Source organism: Leiobunum rupestre, chromosome 8 (assembly GCF_980474605.1).
Source record: "Leiobunum rupestre chromosome 8, qqLeiRupe1.1.hap1, whole genome shotgun sequence".
Taxonomy (NCBI): domain Eukaryota; kingdom Metazoa; phylum Arthropoda; class Arachnida; order Opiliones; family Sclerosomatidae; genus Leiobunum; species Leiobunum rupestre.
The window spans coordinates 22,767,901-22,787,286 of NC_143391.1; the positions used below are offsets into that span (position 1 = coordinate 22,767,901).

At 38.4% G+C, this 19,386-nt stretch overlaps 1 protein-coding gene across 1 annotated transcript; it reads left to right on the plus strand.

The window, feature by feature from the left end:
• Positions 1–851: 851 nt before the first annotated feature.
• Vta1 (vesicle trafficking 1) lies at positions 852–4,065 on the plus strand. The gene is made up of 6 exons (XM_090155795.1): positions 852–1,003; positions 1,172–1,266; positions 1,337–1,464; positions 1,529–1,604; positions 1,662–2,049; positions 3,571–4,065. Exons 1-6 carry the CDS (start codon positions 901–903, stop codon positions 3,717–3,719), a joined length of 939 nt encoding a protein of 312 aa, XP_090011921.1. The 5' UTR covers positions 852–900; the 3' UTR covers positions 3,720–4,065.
• The last annotated feature ends 15,321 nt before the right edge of the window (positions 4,066–19,386 follow it).

Sequence of the window (19,386 nt, forward strand, 5' to 3'; positions counted from 1 at the left end):
ATTCGTCGCCGGTGCTCGTCTGCACTTATCCGGATGCGGCGGAGCACTTGGGCTGATGCTCCAACGGGCCGTTTCCTCTTCTCCTTGCAGGACTTTCCTGCCCGTTTGTTGGTCCGGGGCTGTCATCTGGGCAGGCCCCAGGAACGCCTACTGTCATTGGTTCGTGTTGATCGTTTCCCGGTTCCCGCGGTATTGTGTCGTTTCGGTGTACGCTCCACCTCCCATTGTCCGCATTTGGCTCATTTTGCTTTATTCTGCCCCGGTTCAGCGGCTTCCCGCCTGGAGTTTCGGAACGCTTTTCGGGGGATTGGCTTACCCCCTTCCTTGGAAAGACCCCGACCTCTCTATGGTCGTTCTCCGCTCTTCCTGAAGGTAGCTCCCGCCCGGGATACTTCCGCCTGCAGTCAGGATTTTTGCGTACCCTTCAGCGCTTTTAACGTTGATGCCGCTATTGTTTGTTAGGTATATTTGTTGTGTTGGTGTCTAAGGCTCTCGCCGACACCATATCGTGGGCCTTTCAAAAAAAAATCCGAGAACAGGCAAAAAGAAACCACATAATTACCAGACTTGTAGATAGTGGATATTTTTAAGAGAGTCCGCTGGACCCGGACCCCTCCTCCGATCTGTTTTTTCAACGAGTCCACTCCGTGGCCGTGCGAACATCCAGTATACAATTCGATTTTTTTTGTGTTCTCAGAATTTTCCCCTTATTTACACAATTGACGATATAATTGGAAGGAGTCCCGTGGACTCCTTACCCCTTTCTAAAGATATTTTTTAGGAGTCCCTTGATTTTTCTAAGGGGTTTTTGACTCATGGACTGCCGCTATTTACAAGTCTGATAATTACAGTTTTGGTACCTGGCAACGCTGCCATAGGGCACATAGGCTTAAATTCGAAATGGCAGGTATTCCTATTACTCCTCCGATTTTGAAAGCTGTTCAACCGTACATGAAAATTGCTTTAGAACATGATACTCGGGATCCTGTTGTAGCGTATTGGTGTAAGTTTGTTTTTCTTAATAATTTTATTCATTAAATATTTTTTCCCTTCTTGGTTCATTCTAAATGCCGAATGTCATTTTCTGGTACCAAGGCTTAGAATTTGTCGTCTGCTATAATCATATTTCCTTACTATTTGGGCGTAATAAAATATCATTACACTTTTTAAGGTCGATTGTACGCCCTTCAGTCTGCTTTAAAGATTGACAAGAAAGCTAAGGAAAGCGTACAGTTTTTAACGGGAGTCATGGACTGGTTAGAAACTGTAAGTTTCTTCCTCTTGATCATGGTCATCATTTGTATACATAGATTATCTGATTTCTGTACATTTTTAGGTAAAGAAAACCAATAAGGACAATGATGCTATAAGTAACGAAGTAGTTGCACAAGCGCACATTGAGACTTATGCTTTAAAGTTATTTCTTTGGGCTGATGCGGAAGACAGAAATGGAAATTTCAACAAGTAAAAATTCCTTTTATCTCAAAAACCAAATTATCAGCAAATAAGAAAAAATTAATATTCCCAGGAATGTTGTGAAGTCCTTTTTTACGGCTGGAATCATATTTGATGTTTTGCAAACATTTGGAGATTTAACAGATGAAGTAAGTTTATTTAATTGAGTAAAGTTTAATATATTTAATACTTTTTGAATATTATAGGTTTTGCATCATAGGAAATATGCCAAGTGGAAAGCCACGTACATACACAATTGTTTGAAAAATGGTGAAACTCCTCAACCCGGACCCCTTAATGAAGATGGCAGTCAAATGAATGAGTTTGGCGAGAATACAGTGGGATTTCCTGATCCTGGAGAAAGTGGGCTTGGTATTTTTCAAAGTAGTAACAATGCTGGAGCCTATTTTCCTTCATTGCCACAAACTTATCAAAGCAACGTACCATATACACCACCTGGCAATGGAGTTGAGTCAGTTCCTAGCTCTTTAGGTATTCCAACTCCAGGAATGCATGCACCGCCTTCCACTCCAATTGGTTCTAACCAAGCATCCCCGAGCTCGTCACAAATTAACTACACTGCAACTGCCGCAAGTACGTATTCTGTTCTTCTACACTCTTAATGTTAATCCATTTCTCAAATTTATACGAATTAGGCTTATTCAATACACCAATCTCACGGTGTCATAGGAACTAACTTGTTGCAAACACAAACTGGCTCAATTCTCTCATTCCCATATTAATTACTGAACTATTAAAAGGTTGATTTTGAATGTCAGTTACTGAAAATTAGTTATTACCTAACTACTGTTGGGTTAAAATTCACGTGTCATAATATAACCTGTTAATTTAGCTTGCTGTTAGCTCTGGAGAGTGGAAGAGATATGACAGATCAGCTGATGTTATGATTTAGGGGTTGTTAATTTTCAGCCACTGACTTTCAGAATTGACCCATCATTAAAGCTCCCAAGATTCTAGAAACTGTCACCTGCTAAATAGTAGCAATGAATCAATAGTATTTTTGAATCAACCTACATATAGGGTGTAATCAGCTTATAAGTTATAACAAGAATGTATTGAAGTTACTAAGAATATTTGAGCATAGCATTAACCCCTGGTACCATCCTCACAGCTTTTGTGGAGAAAGTTCGTCTGCATTTAAGGTGCATTCAAGGTTATACCATATAGCAAACTTGAATGGGAAAGCAGACGAATTTAAGCTACAAAGGCTGCGAGGATGGGAATCAGAATCCTGTAGTCCAATATTCTTAGTAACTTCAATACATTCTTGGTTATAACCATTGAATTGGGAATAGTAACAATTTTTGCGAAATTGAGAACTCTATCATTTGTTGGTAGCGCCATCCGCTGTTAGCGGCGGGAACTATATCCCTTACAATTGAATTAATAGTACTAGTGTACTTTGAAAGTGATAGATGGCGCCACCCGTATAATGATAGAGTTGACGGCTGAATGCGCCGACTCGAAATTTCAGAATTCGTTTTGCGAAACCACGGCTCCGGAACGCGCCTTTCTCATTCTAGCGGTACTATTCCCAATTCAATGCTAAAAACACTTAGAAAATTTCCAAAGTTTTTAGGAATTTAAGGTTGTTTTGCTAGTTATCCGAAATTAACATAGATGGCGATAGCGATTGTACTTTTGCACTATTCGATACCCTTTTTTTGTACTAAAATAACGTAACCAGCGTTGCCAGACGTACGATAACTATAGTATATGCCGATAATTTTTAGGCCTTACGATAATTCAGCCGGAGTGTACGATAATGTATGATAATTTTTAAACTTGACAGAAAAGCGGTTTAAATAGCAACTTTTTAATTTTAGTTTGTTTTAACCGAGATTTTTTGAATAGATTACTCAAAACTTTGTATTTCTCATAACCATAATTCGACCAAGTTAATATTTCCATGAAATTCAAATTTACTTCAAATTTTCAGCCGTACGATAATTTTTTTCCATGGTACGATAATTTTATTTTAAGGACCTGGCAACGCTGCACGTAACTTCTAAATATGTCATTCACTCGATGGTTTATCTAATAATGTCTCGGAAATATTTGATACCCATAAAATTAAATATTTTCTCGCCGTAGATGGAGTTCGTTTGGGTACCGAAGAATTTATGAAAGCTCAAAAATATTGCAAATTTGCTGGCAGTGCTCTTCAATACGAAGATATCCCTACGGCGATTGACAATCTTCAAAAAGCGCTTTTGCTCCTCACAACCGGCAACGCCGATTAGGTCCAAAATTGTTTTAAAAAAACCATAAAAGCCTAAGCTATATATGTTTATTTTAAAGAGATATTTTTGAAAGTCCACGAAACAATATTTGCGTCATTTCTACAGTTTTGTTGCTAGCGATTGACCAGCTTGTAAATTAGTCAAGCGTGGCCGCCTGTGACGAAACTCCGTATATAAATATTTATTAAATTGTAAAAATTGTTTTTCAATTGACCCATTTGACAATATCTTTCTATGTATATAAAACTTTCACTCCTAAATGTAACAGTTGTGAGCTTTTAATAATGCCATAGTTTATAGTTAACTTTTAATTTGAAAATAAAATATTTCTAGTTTCAACAGATAATAAAATATTTCACGTAGTTAAAGAAGTAGTTCCGCCCTACTCGTCATTCCAGACAATCCAGAGTGAAAAACCGGTATGCCAGATCGCGAATATGAAATTTCCCTTTCACGGCATTAAAATTTCTTATTTCGGACCAAAAATTCCCTAATTTTCCAAAACCCGAGAGACATTCATATTTACATAATCAAATTACATATTAAATAGCCATGGGATAAAGTGGTTTTCATTGTTTTCAAAATAATTATACCTGTAGGTCCCTATGATTATAAATTAAGCGCCGTCTCTTTTCTTAATATTGAACTATATATCCACAATTCATTTCTAATATTGTTTGAATTTTTTAATTTTAGTTCTTTAACAAAAGCTTAAAGAAAATAAGAAAGGGAGATTTATGAATTTTTTCAAGTTTAATCAATTTTGTCAGATCTTGTGAATTTTTAGTACTTTCGAATTTTTGATGCCCAAATTTCCCTAGATGTGGGAAATATCCCTCGATCTGGCATCACTGTTGAAAAACCACGCCAAAGAATATAAAGCTTTATATTCTTTGACCACGCCATCTTTCCGCCTTGCCTTTTGGTCAGTAAAGAGGGTTAGCGTACTCCTGTACGATCGCGGGCTCTCTCTCCGTTTAGGCATAGGCGGAGAATATCTTCTTGGAATCATGCAAACAGAGACTACAGTTGCGGGCTGCATATTCTCCGCTACTTACATGATTCTTGGCGACATTTACCGTTCCCTCATTGACACCTTGTAGGACCCTTTTAAAAAACGTAGTCAACTTCGCTGGGACAATACAATGAGCATGGGAAGGACATTAGTATTTGAAATTTAGGTCCTCTCGTATCTGCAATCGGCATCTCTCAATGATCGCTTCGAATGTTATCATTAAAAGGTTTTTTGCCGGTCGCATCTGGGTACAGCCGGAGGGGTTGCCTTTTACTCGGGGAGCCATATCGGAATAGGATCCCGTTGGTTCAGGGGTGTCTCTCTCTCTGGACCCTGGTCGGTTTGCATTTCATCGGGGTGCTCAATCTACATTTTCGCGCCCCTGACAAAAAGTAGTAAGCCGGTAAGGCGCCCGCTTTGATCGGGGGATTTTAGCAGGCGGTAAACTTCACAAAATCAGGCCGAACGGTCGCCGGTGATAACATTATTATCGGACTCTACAACGTCCCTAATAAAAGTACGAGGATCGAGTTACTGTCAATGCCTTCTGCACGCGTCTCTTCGCCACCCTTCCAATGAGAATGCGTTTTAAATATTTCTAAGCCCCTATTTTTGACGGCAGTTTCACATAGACATAATTAGGTCTAGTTTTCACCACGATAGAGAGAGTAGACGCAAATATCTTCATAATAATAATAATAATAATCAGCTAGGCAAATACCGAAGTCATCTAGCGACTTATATGCCTTTAAACAGGTGGCCGGGTTACAATGCGTAGGAGGGTGGTGGCAAGCCCTTCATGCCACGCTACCCAACAGCTCCTTGCACTAACTATTACCGTTAACATAAAGGCTGGTTTTCACTAAGGCTTAAACGCTACAATGTCGAGAGTCGGCGCAATAAATATCTTAATTAGGCCTAAAGGCTAGTTTTAACTACGGCTTAAACGCTACAATGGCGATAGTATCAGAGTAGAAGCCAAACAAAATCTTCATTAGGCCTAAAGGCCGGTTTTCCCTAAGGCTTAAACGCTACAATGGCGAAAGTCGACGCAAAAAATATCATAATTAGGTCTAAGGCTGGTTTTCACACAAAAATATCTTAATTTTTAATAAATAAAAGAATATGGGAAAAAGATATATATATTTAAAATTAAAAGTTTTTAATTGAAGTAAAAATAGGTTTAATGAAAAAAATAAATTTAAGAATTAAGTTTTCCAAAATATACTTATATTTATGAAGAAAATACAAATTATTTGAGTTCGAATTTTTCTTTAATAACAAAAGTTAAAAAACCTTTCTAAATTAGGTTAGGATTCGGAATATTCGAATGACGAAAAATGCGCGAAAATACGAGTTTTAAAATTTCGAATTTTTTCAAGATTTGAGGATTTGAATGTCTCGAGTAAAAATAAGCGCTAAAGAAGCTAAAGGTCATTAATTCTCGCCGTAGTGGCGTTTCTGCCCTAGTAAAAACTAAACCTTACACTCCTACACAGACCCTCTTAAATTGTGATTAAGGTTCAGAAGCTGGTAATAGTGGTTCCCAACTTCACAAGGCCAATATTTCGGCTTGTCCACTTCAAAGAAAGTCCCAAAAGGCAGCGGCGGCCGCGAGCGTTTCTAAACGTTATTAAGGCAGACTGAATAGACTATAAGGCCTAATTTCGTTCTCGGGTGAGCCGTAACCCCATTCTTTAGTGGATGTTAGCCAGGGAAATGGCTGGCAAACAACTCGGTGGCGGTCTTATGCTAGGATGGTCCTTTAGCCGTCGATTGTGTCGGAGGAGGGACTATCTTCCGCCCACGAGAGCTCGAGTTCAAACGATTCTCCCGCCTCGTTATCCGTCGGAGCCTCTCCATCTCGCCATTCCCCATCCATCCTCCTAATACTCCCATTCTTTTATCGGAAGCCATCCAACCCGGATAAAAAAGCGAATCCGCCGCCTCTCTCTCCTTTCTCTTCCCAGTGACAATAATGGCGCGGGACGGTCCCCGCTCTTTGTAAAAAGGCTTCGAATGTAGGCGATCTTGCCTTCGTAGGGCTGCTAAAACCCATTAAACGAATGGCATATCACTACCAGACGGATTAAAGAGAGAGAGATATGGGCAGATGTTACCCCGTAGAGTTGTCCAAGTCTTAACCAATATATAGTTTTTTAGATATCGCCTACTTTCCCATAAGTCTATTACAACGTTCCATAAGTATGTCAACTAGGCGAAGTAATTACTAATAGTTGAGTGAAGTAAAACTGGGGTCATACTCAAAATTATAGTCGCCTTTAGCTAGAAAAAGACTCAACTTGTAAACAAATTAAACAAAATATCACGCGCTGGGCTTTAAACGCCCCGTACACGCGTTCACTACGTATTAGCAAAGAAATATAATAAAATAAGTTTGACACTTCCTATTGTTTTAATTCGACTTTTTTACCCATCTTTTTGTTTACACTGACTCTCTCGCCCAGTTTAGACTTGGATTTCCAACCGAAGTGAGTATTATATTATCGTCCTTGGTTGTAATATAATTCACCTCGCGTATATTTAGACACCAGAGGGTTCTGTGCCAAACTAAACCTTGATTTTGCAATATATATTATTCTGAAAATCAGTTCGGTGTCTTCTGTCTGTCTTGCGTCTGTTTCTCTATAGGCGCCAGAGTCGTTCAACCTAGGACCTCCAAATTTCTCACAGCTATTCTTATGGCTCAAAGGCAGCGAGTCGCACTATTTTCATCGATTTCCAATTTGGTTTAAGTAAATTAATTAAATAGTATGAAAAAGCGAGTTGAAATCTATGTATTTTTGCCCCTGGAAAGGTGCCGTGAATCCTGCAACCTAATATAAGCTAGCGGTTATTGGCGCCAAATTTCTCACAGCTATTCTTATGGCGCAAAGGCAGCGAGTCGCGCTATTTTCATCGATTTGCAATTAAGTTAATTAATTAAATCATGTATTTTTGCCCCTGGAATTGTGCCGTGAATCCTGCAACCTACATACACCTATACAACCAATATTTTTCTGCCTCAGTCAATTTAGCTGCTGCGCTGGGGGGGGGGGATATAGTTTTGTTTATGCCATGACTCAGTCTCCACGCGATTTTAGTTCTAGCTGGGGCCCGGCCGAAGGACGGGCTTCCCAGCTAGTATATATATATATATATATCATAAGTGATATGTACTGATTTTCATCCTAATGATATTATGTTACTTATGGTATTAGCATATGTAACATAATTACTCATAAGTATGCCACTAGCTCTATTTCTTCCTTAACGGTTTGTTTCACAGATATTGCGTCATCCGTACTCTACGTAATATTTGACGTCATATTTGATGTAATATTGGACGTCATCTAATCTCAAATGCCGATTATGCCATCGCACAATTAGCTCTACGTCTGATAAATCGACGGCCATTATTTTAGAAAAAAAACCTGTTTGAACAACCAAGGCTTAGTAGTTAAAATGAGATACAATATAGTGTCCAGTGCTGTTAATGCAATGAATTTGCAAATTAATGAAATTTTCGGAGACTCACGTTCTAAAATAAATTTGCATTGTCAAATAAAAGAAGGCTAAGAAGCAGGTTTATTGGAAAAATAGTTGAAATTCATGTTGAGCTTTTCTGGGGAATAAAGGTACAGTGGCATACTTATGAGTAATTATGTTACATATGGTATTAGGCATAATACTTATTCTGAAGTCCACCACAAACTTGTGGTCATTCTAGAAATATTTAACACGTGGAAGAAAGAGTACCGACACACTTATATGAAAGCAGGGGCGTAGGAACGTTCTAGAAGTTGGAGGGGGCAAAGATAAACGAAAAGGGGTCTGGAGAATGGTTTTTAATTTTTAATGGAGTGTAGCTTCTCCGAATGCATGTGTACTTGTTACTACTATGTAAATTGGCGGGAAAAGACTGAAATTTAAACACAGTTGAGGTTCTATAAACTGTATATGCTTTTAAAATGATAATTTGAGCCTTTTGAAGATTTCAACTGACCAAAGGTTGGAGGGGGCAATAACATTAGTTGCCCCTCCCAGCAAAATTCTAGGGAGGTGCATTGCCCCCCCTGCCCCTCCCGGTTCCTACGCCCCTGTATGAAAGATAATTATAAACCTATGACTTAAGCCATCATTCTTTCGGTTTTAACGCGTTGCAAATGAGTACTTTTACATATTTTTTTTTAGTAAAGGGTTATTACAATTTTCATAAAACCACTCGAAGGCGAAGATGATATTGGGCTCAAAGTTGCTGATGAAATAGTGCTCGGCATTCGATTAATTTTTATCCATGAATAAAATAAGCTCGGCGATATTTAAATAATATTTATTTAAATAACCAATAGTTGAATAAAATTGTAAAATGCTTGATTGCGTAAAAAACATAATTAAATAAGTTAAAATGATATTCTTTTTACCAACTTTTTTAAAGAAATCGGAAAATTTTTGGATAATGAATAAACAATTCCGGGCACTATGATGAAACGTACCGAACTAGCAGCCTCGTATAGAAACGTTGAAACGAGAAAGGATACGAGGGTGGCCCACGTTTGAATGGACACGCGGCGGATGGAGGGGAATCGTCGCTAAAATGAAGAGTTTTTCGCTACTTCCGGCTACTCTTTAAGTGGAACGCGCGCGTGGGGATGATCCGGAAGTCAATCTTTACGAGAGAAGCGTGTTTCTGCTTTCCGGCTCTGATTTTCGGCGGAAGAAATCGTCGCGTTTGCTCGAGTGGAAACGGGAACTCGTTTTGTTTTTCGACTCGAACACCCTGGAAGCTAGCGCGAAGGCCGCTGAGGGAGTTGAGTTTGCGTGAGGGCCCGTAGAAGTACGATTGTGGTGGTATACACGCCGCTTTGCTTGGCGAAACACGAAGACGCTCTGGTAGACTGGTACGGCAAAACGCGTCAGCTGCGATTGGCCGCGAGCTTATTACCTGCGTAGAAATAGAGGGAGAGATATGGAAAAGGAAGCCGCGGAAGGTGCAACAAGGCACGCGTCTGGCATAAGGCACCTTTCCGCCTCGTTTGAAGGATGTGATTTATACGCTTCCCTCCTCATTCGAAGGAAGTCGCTTTATTCATTTATTTATTTTCCATAATTAGCCGCGTTCTATTACAAAAGTAGAAAATATAAAATTTTGCTAATATGCCAGAAGACAGAGCTGGGTGAAAACTATCATTTAAAGCAAAGGCATAGGTTTTCTTCTGCCTGTCCCCCTTTAAATTAACTTAAAATCCAAAAATAAAAGTAAACCTCTAGACTAGTCTCGAATAAAAATCCTTAAGAAGTAATATATGTTTAAATTTTTTATTTTTCCTATTTGCGGAAAATTTTCTGCATTTCATTTTTCCGAAAAATTCACAACTCGAATTAAAAATCCAAAATTCCATTGGTTACTCTAGTACACCGTACACTCTCGTGGACAGTGACTTAATAGCTACAGTAAAACAAGATCACTACTTTATAGCACGCACCTATTGTTTATAAACACACTCAAATGTCTTTATACGTCAGCATTAAATAACCATATACAATAAGTTTTGTTAGTGCTCGGAATTTTTTATTCATTATCCACAAATTTTCCGATTTCTTTAAAAAACGTTGGTAAAAAGAATATCATTTTAACTTATTTAATTATGTTTTTTTTACGCAACCAAGCATTTATTTGAATAAAAGTGGTATTTATTTAAATAATTGTTTGTTTTATTTAAATAATAGGCTTATTCACTTTCGATTATTTAAACATTTTACCATTTTTATTCAACTATTGGTTATCTATATAAATATTATTTAAATATCGCCGAGCTTATTTTATTCATGGATAAAAATTAATCGAATGCTGAGCACTAACGTCGTAAGTTTTGTCTTATACGCGTTTTACTCCTTTAAATTATATGGTCTAATTTTTGGTTCTTCCGTAATAAACTGTAAATACACTCCCTCATTTATTCGAAACGAGATTGCCCCACTATAACAAATGAAAGATTCCCATTAAACAATTTGAACGATCATTTTCGCGTCAAGTTTAAATAAATATATGGGTGTGTTAAAAAGCAGATCGAGCAAAACATTCGGCATTTCCCATCGTAAAGCACCTGGTTTAAATGAAAATAACTCGATTTCCATACCCGGCTAGTTGTAAAACACACTGATTCGATTTTATAGCGGAGGACTATATGGCTTATAATTCCTGGGATGGCCCTCGGTTCCACCCTCTCGCAGTAGACCATTTGACAATTAGCAGATGCTCTTATTCCGTTTAATATTTCTAGAATGAAGGAGTTCATTGTGTCGGGCTCTCGATTGTTAACACGCCGGCCACGGTCTCGTCCTCGCCGCCTCGCCGCGGTGGATTCCGGCCGCGTTGGCTAATCAACTTTCCCACATCCGTCAGCCGTAACGCGTCATCTCGCCCAAATCTGTGCGTGTCTCCATAGCGCGCGTGCCATATGGTCAGCGGGGTCACCCGCTCCTCCCCGCGGAGCCACCATCGGGTCGTATCCTCTCTCACCTTTCTCTCTCTGGCTGTTTCGTCAGGTAGAACGATATAAGCGGCGCTATGTTACGTGAATCACGGCATGGCTCCCTAACTATTTCGCCCTGCTATAACTCTCACTCTTCGATTACTTTTTTTCACGAGTGGATGTATCCTAAGGCTATGTACGAATTCATTTTTTACTGGCGGGCGGAAGAGAATCCAGGCGCCGTTTCGTTATTAGCGATTTATTTTCCAAGTGTGTTAAATGGAGCGACGAAGATGCGCTTTTTACAGTAAACTCCGTGTTAAAGCAAAAACGATATGACGAAGAAAAGTTATTAAGGATGGTTTTAACTAGGGTCAAAATGACTCGACAGCGAGGGTGGACGCAAAAATTTTTTTTTCACCAGGACAAAAACGCCGCGACAGTGGGCGTAACTTCTAAAATCTCCGTTAGGTCCAATACATTTTTTAAGACGACGCTCGCTGCTGTGGCGTTATTGCCCTAGTTGAGTGACCCGTCGTTATACGCGTTAGTGGAAATTTATTAGTAAACCTAGTACACTCTGTTTGAAAAGTCTTCGACAGCTGAAATTTTTACCCTCTTTTTAATTCTGCTAGAAAACTATAATAGATAGCTCGTTAAAACCAATTGCAACTTTTATTTATTTTCCAATATCTTTCGTTATTTATCGGTTTCGTCCGCCACAAATTAATAGTTTGGCGGGAACCGTCAAAACTCATTTTTGACAACTCTTTAAATATTGGTTCTACGGCACTGACTCGCCCGTTTTTGAATTCACAGTGGTCGGTTCATATTTAGAAAGTGGAAAGATTATCCCTCTACAACCAACGGTTGAGAAGTTATCGCGTTTCCAAATTTTCGTCGAAGTTGCGTTATTTATAATCGCTTGATGCATTTTAGGTGTTTCCTAGTTTCGACGAAAGTTTGGAAACGCGATAACTTCTCAACCGTTGGTTGTAGAGGGATAATCTTTCCACTTTCTAAATATGAACCGACCACTGTGAATTCAAAAACGGGCGAGTCAGTGCCGTAGAACCAATATTTAAAAAAGTGTCAAAAAGGAGTTTTGACGGTTCCCGCCAAACTATTAATTTTTGGCGGACGAAACCGATAAATAACGAAAAATATTGGAAAATAAATAAAAGTTGCAATTGGTTTCAACGAGCTATCTATTATAGTTTTCTAGCCGAATTAAAAAGAGGGCAAAAATTTCAGCTGTCGAAGACTTTTCAAACGGAGTGTAAATTTTTTTTTGCGTCGACGCTCACCATCACGGCGTTTTTGCCCTAGTGAAAGCCAGGCCTAAGGTTTAGTTTCCATTAGCGCGCGTAACGGTTTGTTACTCAACTTTGGTACTTCTGGTACAAAGGTTTGAAAATAAAAAATAATTATAACACACGCTAGTAGAAACTAAGCTTAGAGGGATTATTCGCGACCGAAAACTATCGGTGCGCCCCCTTTGGTTCGCCATTGAATAAATAAATTAATATAACCTTAAGTGGCGATGAGGTTTTGGTGTCTAAGGCCTTTGGCCGACACCATGAGTTTCTTCTTCAAAAAAAAAGTGGCGATGAGGTAATTAGTTATGGATTACCCCAAGGGATAATCCTAGGACCAATCATGGATAGTAGATTTTAAAAAGCCTGGTTTTTAGCCCCCGTAAAGCAATCACACTAAGGGAGTCGTCAAAGGTTATTTGAAAAAAACAAGAGTGGACGATACTGTTCGAAAAAAATAAAAAGATAAACACGAAGTATATTTTTACGAGAAAAGGTATTTTTTCACGTTTATATAGATTAAATATGATATACTAAATATCAGTTGATAGTTTTTATTGAATTAAAAAACCAAAATTAAATATTATTAAAATATAAAGCGCAAAAAAATTACGTAACAATATCAACCGCATTAGATTGCCATTTTGAAATTTTAAAATCACGTGGTACAAACGACCTTGCAAGACTCCCTCGGAGTCTCTCGAGCTGATTGATACTCGGGGAGAAATAAAATGCACTGTGGAAGGCTATCGAAAACCTGTCCTCTTAATTTACTGTCCATGGACCAATATTATTTCTACTGTACATTAACCCTTTATGCGAAAATATTTTGATTCTGTGTTCGCGAAGGCTGAAACTTAAACAATGTTAAAAATGGCTAGATAGAAATTTTCTAATTTTGAATGTGGGAAAAACAAATTACATATTTCATTTTATATGCACTTACATAATCTCCCGCAATAAAATTCTATAAAAATCCACTCCTCAGCTTGCAAAAGAAATCGTATAGAATTAAATTATGTAAAAACAAAAAAAAATTAGGTGTTACATTCATTTGGGATATTCATATTAAATAAATAGTGAAAAAAATATATACATCTTATAATTTGTATTTTTTACGTCATATTTTATTTTGGTCTTATCTGAAATACGCTAGCAAATCTTGGGGCAGAGCTTTTAAATCAAACTTGCAACTAATGTTTTAAGTCGGAAAATTTCCCGCTCGGAACATTTTTCCGAAGAAATAAAAAAAGTTTTCATTCCATGATTAGTCTAATATATTGTTTGAAAATTTAAATGAAGCGGCATTTTCGCCTAATTTTTTCGAATCTGAAAGTAAAACTAAATCTCTAGAGTCTAGACTGATTAACAATGTAACACTATTATTTTTTTGTAGTAGGTTTACTGATATTAGACATTTTATATCGATAAAAAGTTAAAAACATTAAAAACCCTTAAAAAGTAATTTATGATTAAATTTTTCATTTTTCCGATTTTCGGAAAGTTTTCCGCATTTTATTTTTCCGGAAAATTAACAACACTACTTGCAACCTTTGATAAAGATTCAACACAGAATAATTATAATATGTATAAATAAACCAATAGACTACCCCTCCTTTCTATTCTATAATGATTATAATGTATTGTCTATTGAACAAATGTTTATACTTACTATATAGTCTTTTATATGTTTTTATAAATAAGAATAATTACAGTAAAATTGGTCATAACTATTCCACACGCTTTAAATTGGTAATAAAATAGTTCCACCAAAAGTATGAAGGTGTCACGCACACAATCACGCGTCCTCACAAGGTGTATATTTGTATAATAAGTTACCAGATCCCGTCAGAAATTAAACTTCATTTACATTATACAGGGTGTTTCAAAAGGTTATGCAAACATTTTAATTAGTTTTAGGGGGTGAGTTGAGAAGTATGCCTGTTTTTATCATATTTTCCTACGATGAGTTAAAAGAGCGCCAGAGGGCTTCAAAGTGTGGCCTACTAGCCCCTGGAAGTAGGCTGCAACAAGCGCCAAATCAAGAAGCAGGGACTTTAAATTCTGTTTAAGTTTACTTTTTTACGCTGGTTACCTCGATTTGTTACAAAGTCCTTTTTTACCTATCACACGAACCCAAACCTTAATGTTCGCGTTTCCCTGCACTTGGTTTTGCGCTTGTTGCAGCCTACTTCCAGGGGCTAGTAGGCCACACTTTGAAGCTCTCTGGCGCTCTTTTAACTCAACGTAGGAAAATGGGAAAGAAACAGGCATACTTCTCAACTCACCCCCTACAACTCCTTAAATTTTTTGCATAACCTTTTGAAACTACCCGTATAAGAAATATTGATTGTACGATAATTGATATTAAGTGTTTTGTAATTTTTTATTTTTAACTTCTATACTTGTTTTGTTATAGATATATAGTTAAAACTTTACTAACCAAACGACCCATACACAAGTTTTCTTATTTGGGCCGAATAATTCCAAAATGTATTTAAATTACAATGATAATTAAAAAAAAGATATGTTGGGCCTAAGTAGCCGCTATTAGTTTTTCCTCATCGTTATAGGTAAATTTGACTTTATAAATAATGATACTTGCATTTTAATGTAATTTTTACATCGTTTGCTTATATTTTGATACATTTATTTAAGAAAGAAAAAACTTTCTTAAGACTTCTTAATTTGTCTCTAGCAGAAGCTAGATCGTAGACCCTACTTTGGAGAAACTAGCGCCGTTACGCCACCTCGACTCGTTTCGGTCGCGAATACCTTGCAGTATGATGATAAATCATAAAATGGAATTTTCTATTACGTTCTTGACTGTTGCGTCACGAGTGAGTAATAACAGAAGCTTGACCTTCCCTGCTAGGGCTATACTATCTTTAGAGCTAGTTTTCACTTGGGCAAAAACGCCTCCAAGCTCGACGGCGAGTGTCAACTCAAAAAAAAATATTATCCTTAATTGTGGCGGTTTTGCTCGAGTGGAAAACTAGCCTTAATTGTGGCGTTTTGGGGTCGAGTGTAAAACTAACCTTAATTGTGGCATTTTTGCCTCGAGTGGAAAACTAGTTTTAGTTGTGGCGTTTTTGCTCGAGTGGAAAACTAACCTTAGGGTTGGTTTTCACTAGCGCAAAACCGTCGTGACGGCGGGCGTGAACGCAAAAATTTTCTATTAGGCCTAACGAGGATTTCAAAAGTTAGCGCCCCCGTCACGGCGGTTTTGCCTTAGTGTAAGGGTTGGTTTTCACTAGCGCAAAACCGTTGTGACTGCGGGCGTGAACGCAAAAATTTTCTATTAGGCCTAACGAGGATTTCAAAAGTTAGCGCCTTAGTGTAAACCAGCCTTAAACCAGCCTTTAATTGTGACGTTTTTGCTCGTGTATAAAACTAACCTTAATTGTGAAGTTTTTCTCTAGTGAAAACTAACCTGAATTGTGACGTTTTACTCGATTGTAAAACTAGCCTTAATTTTGGCATTTTTGGGTAGAGTGGAAAACTAGCGTTAGTTGTGACGTTTTTGCTCGAGAGCGAAAACTGGCCTTAATTGTGGCGTTTTGGGGTCAAGTGTAAAACTGGCCTTAATTGTGGCATTTTGGGGTCGAGTGTAAAACTGGCCTTAATTGTGCCATTTTTGGCTTGAGTGGAAAACTAGTTTTAGTTGTGGCGTTTTTGCTCCAGTGGAAAACTAGCCTAAATTGTGACGTTTTTTTTTAGTGAAAACTAACCTGAATTGTGGCGTTTTTCCTCTAGTGAAAACTAACCTGAACTGTGGCGTTTTTCATCTAGTGAAAACTATCCTTAATTTTCGCGTTTTTGCTTTAGTGAAAACTAACCTTAATTTTGGTTTTTTTGCTCTAATGAAAACCCGTTCTTAAAATATTTTATAGGAAAACCGCGTGCCGAGATGGTTTTAGTTATATTTATTCGACTCTACTAAAGTGATTACGTAATCGACTACATATTTAGCCACTACCAGAGGCTGTACTCGCTGTAATCGGTGTACAGAATTTGAGGAAGTGGATAGCCCCTCGTATTTATTAGAACTATGTTAGAAGTTATCCACCTTCTAAACGCCCAGCTAAATATCTTTTCAATGAACACTTCAATAAAATATCTTCAAGGAAATCGCCAAGAAGTAATATTTCCGAGAGCCAGGACCTGTAAGTCACTGTTTATTAGTGATTGTTAAAATAATGAAAACTTTTCACGTGTACGGTATCTAACAAGTGTTCCCTTTAAACCAGGTAGCTTTTTTTATACATTAAGCTTAGCAAAAATACCAAAATAAAAAAGGGAACAAGAAAAAACTAAACCCTAACAAATTTAAAATAATGATATTCGGACCAATAGGCTTTCGAGAATAAAATTAAAACGCAAGACTCGGACCAAATAGATCTTCGAGTCCAAAACAAATTAAAATGGAAATTCTAGCTATTTTAATTACATATTGTTTTAAAAACTTCGACTTTTACACAATAAAACAATAAAGGCACTACATGTTTCGACGTTCACTCACGTCGTCGATTTTCGCGTTTTAATTTTAACCTCGAAGACCTAATGGTCTGAGTATTTTGTGAGTTTTATCATCACTTTAAATTTGATAGGGTTTAGCTTTTTTGCCCCCTTTTTATTATGGGCTTTTCTACTTTTCCGCGTAATTTAAACTGCATTATAGTCCATAGGTGGTTTTTATTAACCTTAGCAAAAACACGACGTCCTCTTTACAGGTAAAAAGTTTCCCTTATTTCAACAAGCACTATATAAACAGTACCTTGCAGGTCCTGGCTCTCGGAAATATTACTTCTTTGCGATTTCCTTATTTAAGCGCAGTTTAATTTTGAGCAGCATAACGTATTGGTTTCCTCGCAAATCCTTTCTAGGCTCGCGGGGGGAGCGAAGGTGGATGACGCCAAAGCCGTCGAACCAAATACATTCGGTAGTTGTATCCATGCATTTGGGAGGGGAGTTCGAGGACGAGGTTCGACCTCTCTGAATCAGAACGGAGGCGGCTAGCGACTAAACGGCTTCTTCTCACGGATGGAGGACCAGCTCGACACCCGATTCAATCCATTCCGCCGCTTAATACTTCTCTCGATGACTAAAGAAGGCAAAATGTCTCTCTCTCGCTCGCTCGCATTCAAATTTTCGATTTCTTAGTCTATTCTCGTGGCTCGGATTGAAATAAAAAAAAAGAACGTATATAATGGCGCTGGGCTTCGATAGACAGCAGTCAATAGTCGAAAATCCGCGGGTCCGCTTAGAGCTCTCGGAAATAGATTCTTCTCCGGTCGCCCTCGACAATTCGCGAAAAAGGTTCGGATTCCCCGCTTGGGGGGAGTAACCCGCGGATTTTTCCAGGACCTCGTCGAATGGTTTAGTTAACAGTTTGGGGTTGGGTGTAGTTTGCGCGTAAGGAATGGCGATTGAACTGTTTGGTTGGGTGTAACGGATTAGAGTCGTTTGACAAATGAGGACAAATAAGCTGAAAATCCCTTGACTGGAAGAGTAGTATAGTCTCCTTCTTTCGCCTTGGTAGTGTTTATTTCTCCATCTTATAACTAGCTATAAGTTTCGTCTTCCGTCGAAAATTGTAAATCAATGGATATTTAACGACTTAAGGTCTATTCACACGAGCCAACTTTTTGATCCAACTAGATGAGTCAACTTTGAGTTGAGTAAACTAGTTGGTTCGTGTGAATAAAAGTTCGATGAGTTGATCCACCAAAAAAGTACGCGAGAAAAAAATGGATCACTGATCCATTTTTGCTGACTCAGCATTTTGATTTGAAAAGTTGGCTCGTGTGAAAAGGTCTTTAGGGTAGCTTATTTAATGTTACTATTAGCTTGAATGTTAGCTGTAAAAAATAAGTTCTGGGTGATTCCAGTATGGGACGAAGAATACTCAAGACGCTCCGTAAATTTATATTTCGCGTACTGCAGAATAAATATCCAAAAAAGGTCATACACTTTCGTATACCAGTACCAAAAATACATTTTTCATTCGCCATATTAATCAATTGTATACCCGGAAAAATACCTTTACTTCCATTGTTCAGATTGGCGACCCGCCCCGTAATTGTTCGCGATCGGATCAACACTATCGAATTCCAACGTTTTTAAAGAAATCAAACGTCACCCAAAAGTTGTTTTTCGTGCACACGGACCGAAAACATCTCTCTATCACACTGATTTACCCCCTGTACCCATATTCCCCGCTAAAAAAATCAAATAGTTTCACCAGAAGGAATAAAAAAATATATATCCGGGTCGCCAAAGACGTCGCTCTATCTGAGCATGTGATTTCTTGAAAAGGACACATGCCTTCGCGGTGCCCCCTTTCTTCGCTTTGCGCGACGTACTAAAAGCTACCGAGTATAACCGCAACTTCGTTACCCTTCAACGTACCTCGGGGAAGGTACGCCCCGAGATAGTCGCGACGGAGAAATTTCAAGTTCCGGAATCACGCCGTAACTTCGTTGCGAAGTTGGAAACTTCTTTGATCTTTACTTTTGCCTTCTCTGGAAAGCCATGCTCGGATTTTTTTCTTATGGAAATGTTGAAAGGAAGGAGGATTTAAGCGCCCCTTCCCCCCCGCGTGACTCGCGGAAGGTATTGTACGGCCGACTTCATCAAAATCTCCTTAAAAGTTCCAGCGAAGAATGAAAACACGGCGACAAAGACGTCCAAAATGACAGGGCGGGAAGGCTGCGCTCCATTCTTTCCTGGCGCGGCGGATACGCGACTTTTCGCGTCCCTCGTACTCGATCCCCTCCTGGAAACCGCGCGTACAAATTTTAGACTCCGCATTTAGGCTTTTAATACGGCTCCCTGTTATAAAGAGAGGCCGCGGGGTT